At 30.3% G+C, this 18,791-nt stretch overlaps 1 protein-coding gene and 1 long non-coding RNA gene across 3 annotated transcripts; one reads left to right on the top strand and one right to left on the bottom strand.

Annotated features, from left to right (window-relative positions):
• The first annotated feature begins 268 nt into the window (after positions 1-268).
• LOC149033813 (uncharacterized) lies at positions 269-4,041 on the top strand. Of its 2 annotated transcripts, none has more exons than XR_016176425.1 (5): positions 269-614; positions 2,161-2,248; positions 2,421-2,623; positions 2,679-2,778; positions 3,791-4,041. It is a non-coding gene; the product is annotated as an uncharacterized LOC149033813 (long non-coding RNA). The 2 variants fall into 2 exon arrangements; XR_016176414.1 differs by lacking the exon at positions 3,791-4,041 and adding an exon at positions 3,042-3,506.
• A 2,624-nt stretch (positions 4,042-6,665) lies between these two features.
• On the bottom strand, positions 6,666-18,024 carry LOC149033812 (uncharacterized). The gene is made up of 10 exons (XM_089170889.1): positions 17,883-18,024; positions 8,793-8,957; positions 8,590-8,700; positions 8,301-8,543; positions 7,935-8,123; positions 7,835-7,846; positions 7,661-7,750; positions 7,439-7,555; positions 7,055-7,348; positions 6,666-6,970 (listed from the first exon to the last, which is right to left on the bottom strand). The coding sequence occupies exons 1-10, from the start codon at positions 18,022-18,024 to the stop codon at positions 6,666-6,668; spliced, it is 1,668 nt and encodes a 555-aa protein (XP_089027015.1).
• Positions 18,025-18,791: the final 767 nt, after the last annotated feature.

Here is an 18,791-nt window from a genome sequence, read left to right as displayed (position 1 = left end):
TATTATCAGTTAATAAATAATTATTCGTTTAACAAAAGTTAAAATTTTTAACAATTTAATATTAGGAATAGTATAATATCAATTTGAATGAAATTAATTGAATTATTTTGATGTGATCAGTAAATTTCAACGGTGATATATACATTAATTAATAATTATAATATTTGTTATTGTCTTATGCAAACTAGGACCCCAAAATGTGGCAAATATGGAGTTCAGCAATATCTCAACTACTTTGTCACAAAAATTTGATCTGCGAGTTGCATTTTAACAGCGATAATATTCTAAAAAAATTTTTAAACAATAAAGTTGCAAAATAGCGAAGTCTTTAAAATTTCAAGGTCTACAGTTGCTTTAAAAAAGGGTGCAATTCCAATGTTGGCAATGGCAAATGTTGTTACGAATGATGATACAACTTCATCAAATCATTTTTATACCAACAATCACTGTACCGGTAATGAGTATTTGCACGAAACAAGAAATGTAAGCGATTTGCCCGAGTTAGACTAACAATTTGCAATATTGTAACTACTGAAAGACCAAGGAGTGCCCTAAAATTGGTGTTGGCCAAAACAAAATTATCAATTAAAATTGGTGATGATTTGACAGTTCAGGTATTTCAAGTTAACTATAAGTGCGTGTCTTGACCATAAGCTATAATTTCATTCGTCGCTATTTAAATTGTTTTTTTATAGGTAACTATCTTGGCAACAGAAGTTTCTATTAATTTGAATTATTCAATAATATCGGTAGCATCATTTTGGAATATGCTACGAGAAATAGAAACTTGTCAGTTCTGTAGCGGCGTTGGAGTTAACGGAAGATTTGTTTCTATTACTTTTTTTTACTTTTAAAGTAAATATTTTCCAGTACATTAAATTCTTATAAAAGACAGGTATATACTTGTCGTACGAAGAAACACAAAATTCTTGACTGATGAAAATATTAAAAAAAAAACGAAACATATTTTGAATATCAATTTTCTTGAATCGAAAAAATTATTTTTGCTCTAAGAAAATTACTACTTGTTACAAAGCAACCTTGGTCATTCTTTAAATTGTCTTAGCTGGAAAAAATTTGTTGTGTAAAATAATCAAAAAATGAAGGCAAGTTTAAAAATCGATTTCTTGTAATAACTTTTGATATTTCTTGTATGAAGCTTTATAGCTATTTTGGAAGTACATTGACGCTTATATAAATTCTTCGTTAACTTATCTTATTCTCGTCATTTTAGTCACTTACAAGTTTTAAGGTATAACTGAAAATTAATATATTAAGCTTTAATGTTTTACTATTTTATAAATAGATGCTCAACTGCATGTCAAGGCATTTTACTATCCGATAAAAAATATAAACTATTTAATAGAGAATATATGTGTTCGGCTTGTCTGTCGTTCATTACGGAAGAGGTTATTATTATCTTCAAAGAAAAAGAAAGAAGATGTAAACTTCATACAAAACAAAAACGTTTACGTCGTCGTACTATTGAGTCGGTATATGAATGTCATGATTCGAATTAAAGGTCCTGCGGTCTATGATAAATTACGCGAGCATCAAATATTACCATTACCTTGCAAAGGCACATTGAACAGATATATTAATAAACTAGACATACACACAGCGCATTTGGTTTTTCCAAAGCAATATTTGATACTCTTCGTTTGAAAGCATCACGAATGGAAAGTTGGGCCCAAAGTGATATAATTTATTTTATGACAATCTAAATAAACTTTAGCTTTACTAATTATCTTTTTTGATTGGTAACTAAAAATAAAATGGTAAATATTATTACAATTTTTTTCTCCATTTATATATATTTTTAAAATCAGCAAACAAAAACTACAGCTTCACTAATATTAAGCAACAATATGTTTAAATTTAGATTCTAAGAACCTATTGGTACACAATTATATTGCAACATAGATAATAATATTCAGTTTGTCATTGCTGCGAGTAGTTGTTATAAAAAACTAATCAAATGAACACAATTACATGATATCAAAATCTATTACATTTTAGCTCAACCGCTTATTATAGGCTGAAAATGCTTTTTTTTTTTGCTGCCTTAAATACTGTAGAATAGTCATGCCTTTTTCAGAAACTGATTTAATTGTCTTTAAAGTTTCAATATTTATTTTCTTCTATTTCTTATTTTTGCAGGTACTTTTTTAATTGATGAAATTTCTTTTAAGTGAAGCGGTAAAATGAAATACTAAAACAACGCAGTTCAATGGTTTTGTCAATTAAGGTGATTATACTTCTCAGTATTTAATAAAAAATAGAGCTGATCATGCATTTATTTTCATGTACCAATTTTTTCCGGTGTTCATGGGTTTAAGTTCTGGGATATTTTTTGATTAAAACTGCAGTAACGAAAGAGATTTTACATAAACTAATTATCGATTGTATTATTCAATTAGAAAATGTTGGTATGAAGGTAGATGTAATTATCTCAAATGGTGCTCAGTGGAACCGTGGCGTATGGAATATTGTTGGTATTGAAAATCAAAAATTCAATTGCACTCATCCGCATGATACGTCTAGGCTACTATAGTTTATGTCTTACTTTCCTCACTTGTTTAAATGCTTTCACACCAAAATCCTTGAAGGGCTATCGTTTTGGGTAAGATTTAGAAATGTTTCTTGTGATTATCATTACAGTATTATATTATTTTCAGACTCAACTTAAAAATATCCTATAAATTAATGACGCAACATAAAAACCCAGAAGGATATCAGAAAATGAATCTAAAGCTTTGAAGTTGAAGAGGTTCTAAGGTAATAAGTTTTAAAGATTGAATTTTTTTATTAATTTTTTAAAGAAGCTTTTTATTTAAAGAACATGAAGCTTCCGAGAAAGTTAATCATAAATTTTGTATTAGGAAATTAAATTTTTTTAAATTTTGAATTTCAATTGGAAAGTAATTGAAAACATGAAAATTATAGAAATACATTTTGTAGTGTCTACTCTTAATTTGGCTTTTTCATTACATCACAAAAAAAAATAATATCCCAAACCTTAGATAAATATTTTCTTTTAGTTATTTTCAAAGCCTTTACGAATTGCCATGATGACGTGGCAAATTGATTGTATTGAATTAAGGGATTGTGGATCTACAGTGAAGTTTATGGAAAGAGTTGACAATTTAATTAAGGCGATATCTTCTCGCACTCCAGCAAAAGCTTTAAAACCTCATGAAGAATGCCCGACGAGAAAGCTACGGTATTAATGATAATACTCATGAAAATAAATTTGCATTAGAGTGAAAACTTGAACGGGCATTGTAGATACAAGAATAAGATAAGCTGCCAATGAACAAAATAGAAATGATTGCTTCTTAATCTATATTCTCTATCTGACCAATAGAGTAAGTAAAAAAAAAAAAAACTTGCTGGAGGAAGAAGATTAATACACGGACCTACTCACTGATCTGACACTTCATATCCTTGAAACATCAATAATACCATACTAAGCTCAGCTTATATGATGTTTTCATGTTTAATTTTCCATTGATAAAGTATCTATTTGTATATTAATAGATATTTGTTATGTAAATTCATTTTAATAGATGTTACACAGAATTAATTGAAATGAATGCCGAGAGGGAGAAATCTGGAAGGTTGATTGCAATTTGCTAATTTGTTAGTAGGATTTTTGTGCATTTCTTTACATTTCTTTCAAAATTTTTCTAATATAATTACATCTGTAACAATCATACATTTTGCATTACTGCATTACATTGTACTATTTAAGTACGGTTTTTAAAACTGCTTGATTTTTATTCTGTAGGTTATTATTGAATTCATACTGTACTTAAGAGAATGGGAAGCTAAAGCTGAAGAGGAAAGTAATCGATCTGAATTGAAGAAAAAGCAAAAGATAGATTACAATGATAACCCTGGAAATAACTATCTTGCAATTACTAAAAGCACTTTACCAGGATTCAAAATAACTTTAAGAGGAACAATAAATTTATTGTATCTTTTACACGAAAAAGCAATTTTGATTATTTGATGACTGCTCGTCTCAATCAAGACAAGTTGGAAGCAAGTATTTATAATCAAATTTATGTAATCTTTGATAATACAGTAACATTTAAATTGATGTTAACAATTATTATGTTTGCGATTAATTTATTGTAGCTGCTCTTTGGAATTGTCAGAAATGCTTGTGAATGTAATGAACACCCAGATCCCATAATTTTTGGGCAAGTACTTAGGTTACTGTGCTCTTATTCGTTGGTAACACCACCAAAAGGATCAAATGTTACCGCAATAGAGCTCTTAGAATCATTGATGGAAACAAAGGAATCGCTAAAGCTTAGCAAACATCGAAAGTTAAAATGAATAAATCAAAAAAATAGATTCAATCATTTATTGTGGGTTTACAAAAGAAACAGGGTGGCTGCAGAACATTTTGAGAATTTAATCGATGGTACGAGATTTACCTCTATCAATTTCAAAATTATCTTATATAAATTTACCTTCATTCTTCCATTTTCACCATTGGAAAATATTACAGAGGATAGCAATGATATTTTATAATCCTCATTATCGAACTCTTTCCCACAAAAAGACTTAGAACCAACTGCATTTTCTGTTTTAAAGGGTTGCACATTATCTTCTTGCGGATTGGCGTAAGATTGTTAACACTAGAAAGACCGAGACTTTGTAAATACCTATATTACCCAAAGCAGTCAAAACGACTGCTTTGTGAAAGAATAACTAATGTGTAAAGAAATTTATTTAAAATTAACTTTTATTATTTTTTTATATTATTTACAGGTATAAAACGAGTTATTACTAAATATTAACAATAAAAATATCATGTGTGCAGATCACACGTGTTAGAAGTAAAACCTTCAAAAATCTAAGTTTCGAGGAATGAGACGAATGCACAGTTTCAAGAGTAAGATAATTGTAGGATTTATTTTAATATTATTACCATATATAATAAAGGTCACCGGTATGGTCTCTGAGTGGAATAGCTGATAAAAACAATACTTTTCCAAATTCAAGGAATACAAATTGAGTGCTAAATGCGATAGTTATAAATAAACACCAAAATTGTAGGATGTTTATTAAACGAAATATAGCTCGTCAGAAATTAAGTAAATATAAATAATCCTTTTTTTAAAACTCAGGTATAAAATTTTTTTGTTATTACGGTTTACAATTTCATGTTTTCATCTACATTTTTGCGTTTTCTAACAAACATTTTAGGATTGACGAGATAAAGATGTTACGAAAAACATATGAAAAATACTGCTGGACTGAACAAAGGATCTGGTATAGATGTAATGAGAGATCTAATAGAGATCTTTTCGAGAAATGCTATTTAATCTCAATAGCCTACCACACTTCGAGACCCTTTATTATTTATAACGTGCCTCGCCTTTATTCTTTGAACAGCAAACATATCGTTCTAAATTTTTTTCGTTTAAATAAAGACCTAAACAACGAAAAGTTTTTAAAATGCATTGAATCGTATAGCTCTCTCAGTCTATCGAACTGTGTACACTACGAGTTTCCAATTAGAGCCCCATGGAAGCTCCACCGATTCACGCTGTGCGTTCAGCGTGTTAAAAATGTTTTTATTCTATTGAAGAGTTAACATAAATTTCTTTATTACGTAAATACAATAATTAATTATATAATTTTTTTATATGCCTGTGTCAATAAAAGTCTTTGTATATTTGTTATTGATGGACTGTGGTAATATGTAAAAAATCAGGATGGATAGCTACACTATTAATAACATAAAACTTTGTGATTATATATTCTTCTGAAACGTAGTTGAAGCTTTATTGTGTCTTGTACAACCAAACTTATAAAGGCACGTGCTATCTGTACAACGCCACAGTCGAGGAGAGTAAATGTGACGAAGCGAAAGAGACCGCTCGCAAAGATTTGTAGCTACTTTTAGCTACTAATTGATGGTGCTATTGTATGAGAAAAGTAAACTATTTCCGACACTCCCTCCCTTTTACATACAGCATTTAAGGATAATAACTAGCATATAGTAACAAAAATTCCATCTAAAAACGACTAATGATCATGTATACTTATATTTCAAAATATCGATAGCAAAGAAAAGTGAAAGATTGAGTATTAATCTGAAGTTCTAGTTAAAATACGGTCCCTCGAACTCCGCTGTGCACTCTGCTAGGACTGAATAGTATATTACTCACCTAGGGAAAAAAGTATAGCATTCCGACCCGCGTAATATTTTTACCGCCTTCGGCTCGGGTGACAAAAAACGCAGGTTGGGATATCATACTTTTCTCCCGTGGTGAGTATACATTGTTTTCTCACACCGGTATCGAAAGTTCGCTTGTAATTAAATAATAATATACTATTTCTTCCCTCCGGGCGAAAAGTGTCTACTTTTCTCCCGCTGCACCTGTAAGAAACGAAGTTGCCGCTTTCCGCCTTCCTTTCTTCCCGCTGTGTAAAACGAAGTTGCCGCTTTCTTACTATACTGTCCTAGGTATGTAATATACTATTTTATTTGTTGTCAATTAATACATTTTGTGAAGATTATGCAAATTTAACAACAAGAAAGGGGTCCAGGGGTGAATCCCCTGGTAGGGGTCCGCGGGCAAAGCCACCAGAAAAAATAATCAGGGGAATCTGGGGGCACAGCCGCCGCCGCAATGTTTTCTTTAGAGGATATCAAGTTGACTTTTAATTTTCCCTGCCAGGACACATGATTTAATAAAATCACTATAAGTATCAGCCATTTGAGGTTTCTTGCCTGTCTTTTCTCTTTCAGCAAGGTTGGACTTGATGAGTTTGACGTCATCATCGAAGTCATTCAATATGTGACTTCCCTCCATTGGAGTACAATCACAAGCTGATTTATTATCACATCTAATAGAGACTGGATACATAGATTTTCCTATTATATCTCTAGTCGCTTTATCCAAGGAAATTATGTTCTTACATGATTCGCTCATGGCAAGATATTCTGTTTGACAGGTTGATGTAACAGGAGAGGACTGTTTGTGACTTCTCTAAGCTGCTATATCACCATACACTTGGATTATGTAACCTAAGGTTGAAGTCGACTTTTCACGATCTCTATGGTAAAAACCAAAATCAGTTGTTCCTTTAAGATATCTAAAAATTCTTTTGACTTCGGTCCAATCTCCTTCAGTTGGATTATTCTGTTTTCTAGACAATAAATTCACAGCATATGCTATATTTGGTCTAGTTGCACCAGCAAGATACAGCAAACTCTCTATAGCCTCTCTATAAGGTTCATTAATTGGAACATTGGATTCATCTAATTTTACTTTGTTTTTATTGTTTCTGTTTTTGACTTGTCTAGTTATGATGGGTGTGTCTTGAGCATTACATTCTTTCAACTCAAATCGTTCTAGGATTATTTTTTTTTCAATGTACTCTGGCTATGTAATAGTCATTTCACGTTTACTTCTATCACGGTGAATCTTCATTCTGAGAAAATTCTCCGGTTCTCCCAAGGTTTTTATTTCAAAAACATTACTGAAATGATTTATAATTTCATCTAATTTTTCTGGTACGTTGTTAGCTGTAATCATCATCTACGTATAAAATTACACTAGCAATTTTTCTTTCTTATCTCCAAGTAAATAAGCATGGCTTCTTTAAGATATTCTCTAAACCTATTCATCACTGCAATCATAGCCTTTTAAAATCTCCATAAAAATAGCTTCTTCTAGAGTACCATACAGGAAGGCTGTTTTTACATCTATTTGACTTGTGTCTAAATCAAATTTATTGGTGATTGCTAGTGCTTATCTAATTACTGGAAGTCTTGAGACTGGAGCATAAGTTTCTTTCAACTCACACTCGTTCACATCTAGAAAACCTCTTACAACCACTTTATAGATTGTTTCTTCAGTTTTGCCAATTTTGGTTTTAAAGAAAACCCATCTAGAGTTCATTACATTGATCTCTACAGGTCACCAGTTCGTAGACTTTATTACCTACTATTGATTTTAGTTCTTCATTAACAGCCTTTACCCAATCGACGCTGTCTTCCCGCAGTAAACATTCTTTGTAATTACTAGGGTTCTTGTTGATAGAGGCAAGCATAACCTGAATAAATTCTTCTTCCTCTACAATCTTGAACTTCTCTATTGTTTTGGCATATACGAAGTTTTCATCTATCTTGGGCTTTGGTTTTCTTTTTAAATTTCTCAGCTTCATAGATTTGTCATCAGTTGATACATGTTCATCTAGTTTACGCTTTTTGAATTTCTAAGGCTGAGCTATTTTATTATTTGAGTCTTTCGCTACAGAGTTAATTGTACCAGAAGATTCAGAGTCGATTCTTCCATCTATTGAATTGTCATCTGCTTCTACGACAATTTGTTTCTTAATGGTTGGAGAATCCTTAACTTCTAGGTCATTCGTTTTGAAAATATCTTTGCAAACTAGTTTTTCTTTAAATCTGACATGCCTTGAATTTAATAATTTACCTGAGGTTGGCTTCCACAATACATATCCAGTACGTAAGTAGCCTACCAGTATGGCTCTTGTTGCTCTTTCCAAAACTTATTTTCTGATATTGGAAGTTTACCATAAGCTAAACATTCAAACCTTCTAATTTTATCCATATGTGTGCTAATCTTGGCATTATTTTATTTAATGGTGATACAAACTGATTGGTTTTGTGAGGAGTACAATTATACATATTAAGGGCTGTTTCAGCTGCCAATATCCATATCAATTTAGGTAGACCAGAGTAAACACTACTGCTCTAATTTTCTGTTGTATTGTTTTGTTGAATCTTTCTGCTGTACCATTTAATTCTGGAGTATAAGGTGGTGCATAATCTGATTCTATCTTTTCTTTACGCATAACTTCCAGAAAATCTCCTCCCGTAAACTCCCTTGCCTTATCAGTTCTAATGTAGCACACCTTTCCATTTCTACCAAATAGATTTCTAGTTATTGTTAGGAAGCTTTCTGAACAATTAGCTGCTTCATTTTTTTTTTGATGGCATAAATTTTTTCAAATCTCGAGAAATCATCTACAAATACCATAATGTATTTGTAAACATCTGGGAACGAATTTATTTTCAATTGTCCCATTGTGTCCCTATGAATTGTGTGAAACGGTCTATCTGCTATCAACCTGGATTCTTTAAACAGTAGTTTTTTCATCTTAGCTAGAATACAAATTTCGCAAACTCAAATATTTTCTTTAAAGTGTACGTTATTCAATGACTGCTCAGATTTTTTAAGTTCTTTTCGATAATTCAAGCTTAGATTACCTAATATTATGTACCATAACATGACTTTATCTATTTTTGTTGTTTGCATTTGTTTTCTATTACTTTTAACACTATTAATGTTATTGAATTTTTCTAGAGCATCAGCTGAATTAAGGTCTAGAAATTTTCTATTCAAAGTTTGCTCATCTATAGCTATATTCTGTCTCATTCTCTCGCAGGCTCAATCTTATATGTTTGTCTTTCTTTCTCTTCTTTCTAAATATCGTGGCCCTAGCATAGCGGCCCGTCGCTCCGTTGCCTATCCGTATACAGGCTCCGTGGCCTATCCGTATACAGGCTCCGTTGCCTATTCGTATACCACTCCGTTGCCTCGCCATCTACCGCTTCGTTGCCTGAACCACCTATTTTTTTTTAAATCACTCCCTATTCTAAAGAAGTTTTCACTTCAAAAAAAGGAAAAGCTAAAAAACTTAAAACACGCCATCTGTAATGAAGAAAAATGAAGAAAGATATTGAGTATTTATCTGAGAGTTCAGACATTACCTTATACATACCCGATTGTGTGAATAGTTAAGATAACGAGTATTCTACTGAAGAAAATATGTTAGCAAGAAGAGAAATATTGGGCAGGAATAAATAGCTTAGCTTTAAAAAAGATGTTACTAAGCATATAATATTTTTATATGATGATAAAAAATGAAAAAATCCTTTCTGTTAGTAAAATTAAAAGTTAATAAGTAAAAATAAAAGTAATAAGTTAGAAAACAAGGCACACACATACAAAGGCAAACAAAGGAGATTAAACAAGCTGACATAAGGAGCAATAAAAAAGTCTCTATCTATCGGTCGAATTTTTTGAAGACATTAGGAAGAAGTGAGAGACGAAGGGAAGTATCTGTATAGCTTAATAAATAACCGCCAACTAATGAAAAACGTTTTTTCAATATCTTCTATCAAAGCATTTTGCATGTGTTATGACCAAACTCCTCAATTAAGAGTCCTCTGGTAATTAGTTGCTGGGGATGAGGAAGAAGGAATTAGAATAAAATTAATCAAACACGTGGTTGAGCTAAACAAAGAAACAATGCCTTTTTTATGGGATCGTCTGGGAAAAGCCTTGCGGCATAAAAACCCTGGATGTTATTTAATTAAAACAATGATGGTCCCCCACGTGGTGTTACCACGCGGGAAAATACTGTCGATGTGAAATGTATATAATGGAAAGATCTCACCTTTTGCTAGCTTCGCTTACGTTCCTTAACTAATTTAACTTAACTCCTTTGATTTACATATATATTCACAGGCGTTCAGTGATGGAATGAAAGAATGTCCTTTTGTACTGGCCCAGCAGGGCGTACGCACTAGGAGTGAGAAGTGGGGATGCGAGAGGTGGGGGTAGCTAGACAAGCGCTTTGATAGTTGCTGGTAGTTGATCGATGCTCGCAATGAGTATCGATCTATAGTTCTAATCGATGGAAGCGGACGCGCGCGAATTTCGAATACCGCTAATTCCCGTAGGATCCTTTCGGATCGTACAACATGCATTTTCGAACAGTAAAATATTTTTTCTCACACCTGGATGGAAAGTACGTATTTTTAGTCCAGTCAAAATAGCCCTGAAATCGGGTTTTTAAGCTATACGGCTGAAAAAATATGGAAATTATCAGAAAAATGCGTACAATACTGTGGGCAAAGAAAAAAGTTCTCAACCACCGGGAAAGGGGTGAAAAAAATTAAAAACTACCCCAAAATACGATTTTTGGATTATATGTTAAAAATATCAAAAAAAGTTTCAAATAAAAGTTGTAGAGCATAAAATTTTAGGCCTATCTATATTCGACCATTTTTCCCCTAAAACGCACCCTTTCACCCCTACGACGGTTCAAAGTACTCAAAAAATGAAAATTCAATAAAAAATATAAAAATTGGACTTTTTAAAATTTTTTTTTTTTTTATCTTTAAAAAACTACAAAGAACAATCGTAGGGAAACAAAAAATTTTTTTTTTTCATCCCTTCTATTAAAAATCAAGGGGTGAAAACGGTTTTTGCTCGATATTTCGCTTAAAACGGGTTATTTAAAAAAAATTTCTTTTTCATATGAATTTTTAATTTATTTTTTAAATTTTGGTGTTAAATTTATATTTATAAATATTTACCTGTAGGAAATATCCCAATTTAAAGACAGGTAATTACTCCCTTAGTCCTACGCTTTTGTAGAAAGAAACAGAAAATGAAGCTATCCTGCTCTTACTCATTGTGACGTAGTTCGCCATGGCACGCATGCGCAAACTCCTAACTTCCATGCGTGCAAGAGAGATAGACAACCTATTGTTAGCTTCGTCTAAATGTAAACAGTATAATGCGATGAAACCCTTTTTCTTAAATATATTCTCTTTTTCTTCTATATTCTCTATAGCTCGAGAGTCTCGCGCGCATCTGTGACAGCATGATAGATTTTTGAAAATATCTCAAAAAGTAAGCGAGATAAAGCGATTTTGTATTAATAATGTTTTGTAGACAATTTTATTTGCTAAAAAAAAAGGTTCAGTACTAAAATATATTATCTTCCTCACTTTTCGAGATATATTAAAAAAATTAAAAAACTATTCCCACCTTTTCTTACATTTTTGAAAATATCTCAAAAAGTAAGCGAGATAAAGCGATTTTGTATTAATAATGTTTTGTAGACAATTTTATTTGCTACAAAAAAGGTTCAGTACTAAAATATATTATCTTCCTCACTTTTCGAGATATATTAAAAAAATTAAAAAACTATTCCCACCTTTTCTTACATTTTTGAAAATATCTCAAAAAGTAAGCGAGATAAAACGATTTTGTATTAATAATGTTTTGTAGACAATTTTATTTGCTACAAAAAAGGTTCAGTACAAAAATATATTATCTTCCTCACTTTTCGAGATATATTAAAAAAAATTAAAAAACTATTCCCACCTTTTCTTACATTTTTGAAAATATCTCAAAAAGTAAGCGAGATAAAGCGATTTTGTATTATATATGTTTTGTAGACAATTTTTTTTGCTAAAAAAAAAGGTTCAGTACTAAAATATTTTATCTTCCTCACTTTTCGAGATATATTAAAAAAATTAAAAAATTATTCCCACCTTTTCTTACATTTTTGAAAATATCTCAAAAAGTAAGCGAGATAAAGCGATTTTGTATTAATAATGTTTTGTAGACAATTTTATTTGCTACAAAAAAGGTTCAGTACTAAAATATATTATCTTCCTCACTTTTCGAGATATATTAAAAAAATTAAAAAACTATTCCCACCTTTTCTTACATTTTTGAAAATATCTCAAAAAGTAAGCGAGATAAAGCGATTTTGTATTAATTATGTTTTGTAGACAATTTTATTTGCTACAAAAAAGGTTCAGTACTAAAATATATTATCTTCCTCACTTTTCGAGATATATTAAAAAAATTAAAAAACTATTCCCACCTTTTCTTACATTTTTGAAAATATCTCAAAAAGTAAGCGAGATAAAGCGATTTTGTATTAATTATGTTTTGTAGAAAATTTTATTTGCTAAAAAAAAGTTTAGGACTAAAATATTTTATCTTCCTCACTTTTCGAGATATATTAAAAAAATATGATTACTCTCTTACCTGATACTTTTTATTAAGTTTCACCACTGACAAGGACAGCGCAAGGTCTTGCCCTCTCGGATTTTGTTCAAATTTTGCAGGATGATAGATTTTGCTTACCTTTTTACGAATATATAGTGTTATAGGAGCCACTACTCAATAATTTTTGAGATATTTGCCATTAAAAATGCTTATGAGGCTATCTAGTGTTTAAATTTACTTCTGAAGTAAGAAATGGTATATAATAGGTTTAGGATAATGACAACGATTCGGCGATTCTTTCCAATAGTGGGCCGAGTCTTTTAGGGTTCGAATCTTGGGAGGTAAATTTTTTTTTTCTATTTTTATATGTAAAGATACATAATAGAGTTTAAATAAGTTGAAAATGAAATGTCTTAAATGACTAGAAACCTTATAAGAGTTTTTTTTTTATTAGCATTTGTATATGTTCTCAATTCTCACTATTTTCAAAATAAATATCAATGATTAGACTGCTAAAATTTCTCAAAAAATCACGAAAATATATCAAGACTTTTCTTATTTTTGTTAATTATTAATCTTAATCAGTAATTAAGACTTTCCTACGCTTGTTATAATAAAAAAAAAAATATGTAAAGTGTTTTAAAATACATTAATAGAGAGAAATAAATGATAAAATTTATTAAAATGTAATAAAAAAATTTTTTTTTAAATTTTAAAACTTGAAAAAAAATAGTAGTTATCGAAGGCTCACGGCCAGACCGGCCTAAAACGTAAAATTAGTAGGTTTGCTTTAAAAATTATGAAGAAAATCTAAATATGCACTCACTTTAAAAAATGCAATTTAAAGTTTAAAAATCGAAAATTACGTATTAAGACACTTTAAATAATTTTTTTGAATTTTTTTTTGAAAAGTACATTGAAAAACAAAACTTTTATGTAGAATGGTAATTTTCATTTGGATGAGTTTTAAAAAAGGTACGGGCTAAAAACCACAGAAAGAGCTGCTTTTTGAAAATTCGATATCTTTGGAACGGCAGATCAAAAAATGCCACAATTTAGGAGGAAGGGTTTTTCAGTGGGTACTAAAAGATACCAAAAAATGGCGGAAATCAAAAATAAAAATTTTTAAAACCGTCCGATTTGGCGTGGAATGCCCCATATGTACAGAATAATATTTATTACAAAACAATAAAAGCATTTCCTAAGTGAGAATAGAGAGTAAACAGTGATTCAGCCCTACGTGAGAATCTGAATGTACCCCTGCAATAAACATATCGAAAAAAAATTAATTAATTAATAAATAATATAATTAATAATTAAAAATTAATTTGTCTCGATATTTTAGTATTTTTTCAAAATCATTGATATTTATTTTGAAAATAGTGAGAATTGAGAACATATACAAATGCTAATAAAAAAAAAACTCTTATAAGGTTTCTAGTCATTTAAGACATTTCATTTTCAACTTATTTAAACTCTATTATGTATCTTTACATATAAAAATAGAAAAAAAAATTTACCTCCCAAGATTCGAACCCTAAAAGACTCGGCCCACTATTGGAAAGAATCGCCGAATCGTTGTCATTATCCTAAACCTATTATATACCATTGCTTACTTCAGAAGTAAATTTAAACACTAGATAGCCTCATAAGCATTTTTAATGGCAAATATCTCAAAAATTATTGAGTAGTGGCTCCTATAACACTATATATTCGTAAAAAGGTAAGCAAAATCTATCATCCTGCAAAATTTGAACAAAATCCGAGAGGGCAAGACCTTGCGCTGTCCTTGTCAGTGGTGAAACTTAATAAAAAGTATCAGGTAAGAGAGTAATCATATTTTTTTAATATATCTCGAAAAGTGAGGAAGATAAAATATTTTAGTACTAAACTTTTTTTTTAGCAAATAAAATTGTCTACAAAACATAATTAATACAAAATCGCTTTATCTCGCTTACTTTTTGAGATATTTTCAAAAATGTAAGAAAAGGTGGGAATAGTTTTTTAATTTTTTTAATATATCTCGAAAAGTGAGGAAGATAAAATATTTTAGTACTGAACCTTTTTTTTAGCAAATAAAATTGTCTACAAAACATATATAATACAAAATCGCTTTATCTCGCTTACTTTTTGAGATATTTTCAAAAATGTAAGAAAAGGTGGGAATAGTTTTTTAATTTTTTTAACATATCTCGAAAAGTGAGGAAGATAATATATTTTAGTACTGAACCTTTTTTGTAGCAAATAAAATTGTCTACAAAACATTATTAATACAAAATCGCTTTATCTCGCTTACTTTTTGAGATATTTTCAAAAATGTAAGAAAAGGTGGGAATAATTTTTTAATTTTTTTAATATATCTCGAAAAGTGAGGAAGATAAAATATTTTAGTACTGAACCTTTTTTTTAGCAAAAAAAATTGTCTACAAAACATATATAATACAAAATCGCTTTATCTCGCTTACTTTTTGAGATATTTTCAAAAATGTAAGAAAAGGTGGGAATAGTTTTTTAATTTTTTTAATATATCTCGAAAAGTGAGGAAGATAATATATTTTAGTACTGAACCTTTTTTGTAGCAAATAAAATTGTCTACAAAACATTATTAATACAAAATCGCTTTATCTCGCTTACTTTTTGAGATATTTTCAAAAATGTAAGAAAAGGTGGGAATAGTTTTTTAATTTTTTTAATATATCTCGAAAAGTGAGGAAGATAATATATTTTAGTACTGAACCTTTTTTTTAGCAAATAAAATTGTCTACAAAACATTATTAATACAAAATCGCTTTATCTCGCTTACTTTTTGAGATATTTTCAAAAATGAAAGAAAAGGTGGGAATAGTTTTTTAATTTTTTTAATATATCTCGAAAAGTGAGGAAGATAATATATTTTAGTACTGAACCTTTTTTGTAGCAAATAAAATTGTCTACAAAACATAATTAATACAAAATCGCTTTATCTCGCTTACTTTTTGAGATATTTTCAAAAATCTATCATGCTGTCACAGATGCGCGCGAGACTCTCGAGCTATAGAGAATATAGAAGAAAAAGAGAATATATTTAAGAAAAAGGGTTTCATCGCATTATACTGTTTACATTTAGACGAAGCTAACAATAGGTTGTCTATCTCTCTTGCACGCATGGAAGTTAGGAGTTTGCGCATGCGTGCCATGGCGAACTACGTCACAATGAGTAAGAGCAGGATAGCTTCATTTTCTGTTTCTTTCTACAAAAAGCGTAGGACTAAGGGAGTAATTACCTGTCTTTAAATTGGGATATTTCCTACAGGTAAATATTTATAAATATAAATTTACCACCAAAATTTAAAAAATAAATTAAAAATTCATATGAAAAAGAAATTTTTTTTAAATAACCCGTTTTAAGCGAAATATCGAGCAAAAAACCGTTTTCACCCCTTGATTTTTAATAGAAGGGATGAAAAAAAAATTTTTTGTTTCCCTACGATTGTTCTTTGTAGTTTTTTAAAGATAAAAAAAAAAAATTTTAAAAAGTCCAATTTTTATATTTTTTATTGAATTTTCATTTTTTGAGTACTTTGAACCGTCGTAGGGGTGAAAGGGTGCGTTTTAGGGGAAAAATGGTCGAATATAGATAGGCCTAAAATTTTATGCTCTACAACTTTTATTTGAAACTTTTTTTGATATTTTTAACATATAATCCAAAAATCGTATTTTGGGGTAGTTTTTAATTTTTTTCACCCCTTTCCCGGTGGTTGAGAACTTTTTTACTTTGCCCACAGTATTGTACGCATTTTTCTGATAATTTCCATATTTTTTCAGCCGTATAGCTCAAACACCCGATTTCAGGGCTATTTTGACTGGACTATTTTGCTCCGTGTTTTCAGGGAGCAAAGTGCCACATTCCCGCCCGCTTGAATCTGTGCCAGGGAGAAAAGTGCCTCATTCCCTCCCGCTTGAATGTAGTAACGAATTAGTGCGCATGCTTCTATTTTTTAGCGCATGCGTACTAGTTTCTTAACCTTAAAAATGTTTTAATAAATTACTGCTCATGCTTATATATATTATATATTATGATATATAATTAATGATTTTAATGATAACATGTGTTGTCTTATAAATTTTATATTTTATTTATTTTTACAAGTTCTAAAGATATATTTTTAGTTAAATATTACAAACATAAATAGGTTACTACGTATAAATTTAATTATTTTCTTGATTATGAGAGTTGTATTTGTTATTATTTATTATAATCTGTTTAAACTCACAATTCTTGAACGTGACAAAAGGTGTATTGAAGGTCAAAGAATCAATCACTTCGTTCTCGATTTGAATTTCATTTAAATGCTTTTTTTTGAACTCACACAGACTTATACACACAGCCTCTTCGATTTTCAACACTCCCCCACAATAATAATAATTTATAAACTCCCTATTTAATTATTTAAATTTTATTTTAAAAAATATTTTTTAAACTTAAACAATAATTTATATTTTTAATAAAATCTAATTTTTTATTTTATTTATTTTTATATTTACATTATTTTTTAAGTTTTTTTATATTTTATTTTATTTTTATATTTAAATTTTTTTTAATGGGGGACTCTGCCTCCTAACACCCGGCGGCGGCTGTTCCCCCGGATCCCCCTGATTATATTTTCTGGTAGCTTTGCCCCCGGATCCCCACCAGGGGTTTCACCCCTGGACCCCTTGCTTGTTGTTAAATTTGCATAATCTTCACGAAATGTAGTAATTGACAACAAATAAAATAGTATATTACATACCTAGGACAGTATAGTAAGAAAGCGGCAACTTCGTTTTACACAGCGGGAAGAAAGGAAGACGGAAAGCGGCAACTTCGTTTCTTACAGGTGCACCGGGAGAAAAGTAGGCACTTTTCACCTAGGAAGAAAATTAGTATATTATTATTTAATTACAAGCGAACTTTCGATACCGGTGTGAGAAAAAAATGTATACTCACCACGGGAGAAAAGTATGACATCCCAACCTCGGAATGCCATACTTTGCTCCCTAGGTGAGTAATATACTATTCGTGTAAAAACTAATTTAACTTATTCTTACCTAATTTCCATCTTTTATGATCTATAGTCGAGCAATCTTTTCCGCTTATTAGATTCGCTATTAAATCATTAATATTTGCACTTTTCGGAAATCTTCCAGATATTTCAGAGATAACCACTTCTTCTTTGCCTTCTAAATTCATACTTGCTAAATGTATCTATATGGAAGCTACAATCAAATACGATTTTACTTATCAACTAAAGCTATTAATTGTAGCTGCTGTTTATATAGCCTTCGGCATAGGTCTAATTAAAATTGATATTTATGCCATTTGTTATTAAAATTTATATAACTTAGGTTTAGGCGTATTTATTTAGTTAGTTTAGTCCGGTTAGGCGTATATATATATATATATATATGTAAGGGTGAGAGAAAGACGAAGAGTGCGAGCGTATGGTGTGCATGAAAACAATTGATGAATGTGAAAGATGTGTAAAAGTATGCAGCGATATGGGTATAAGTGTGAGTGCATGCAGCGGTATGAATATGAGTGTGTTTAGCAAGAAAGAAAAGCGAGCGTGCACCCCGAAATCTCTCGAATATTCCCGAACCGGAAATCGGGAAGAGGTCTTTTGTTTAATCGGTCGGGAATAGTCTAGAGATTTCGAGAATGATTAACGGAAGTGATTGGGACCATTGGTGGGGTAAATGAGTATATAAGCGCTGCGAAGAATGCGATCTTCGCCTTCTTGATTCGGTGCGACTATTTGTGAGTGAACGAGTGTAATACGAGTGTACTTAGAGTTTAAGATTCTTAACTATTGTTACTTACTTTTCTTTTCGATTTCTATCTCTTTAATATTATATTAAACCTTAATATTTAAGTATTTGTTCTATTATAATAAATATTTCTATTTAAATTCAATAAATCTTACATATATATATATATATATATAATATTACACATAC

The sequence above is a fragment of the Polistes dominula genome, unplaced genomic scaffold, assembly GCF_049000335.1.
Source record: "Polistes dominula isolate Pdom_NZ unplaced genomic scaffold, Pdom_raw_medaka contig_286, whole genome shotgun sequence".
In the NCBI taxonomy this organism is placed as follows: domain Eukaryota; kingdom Metazoa; phylum Arthropoda; class Insecta; order Hymenoptera; family Vespidae; genus Polistes; species Polistes dominula.
The sequence above is the reverse complement of the archived record's forward strand: the minus strand, read 5'-3'. Positions and strand labels throughout refer to the sequence as shown.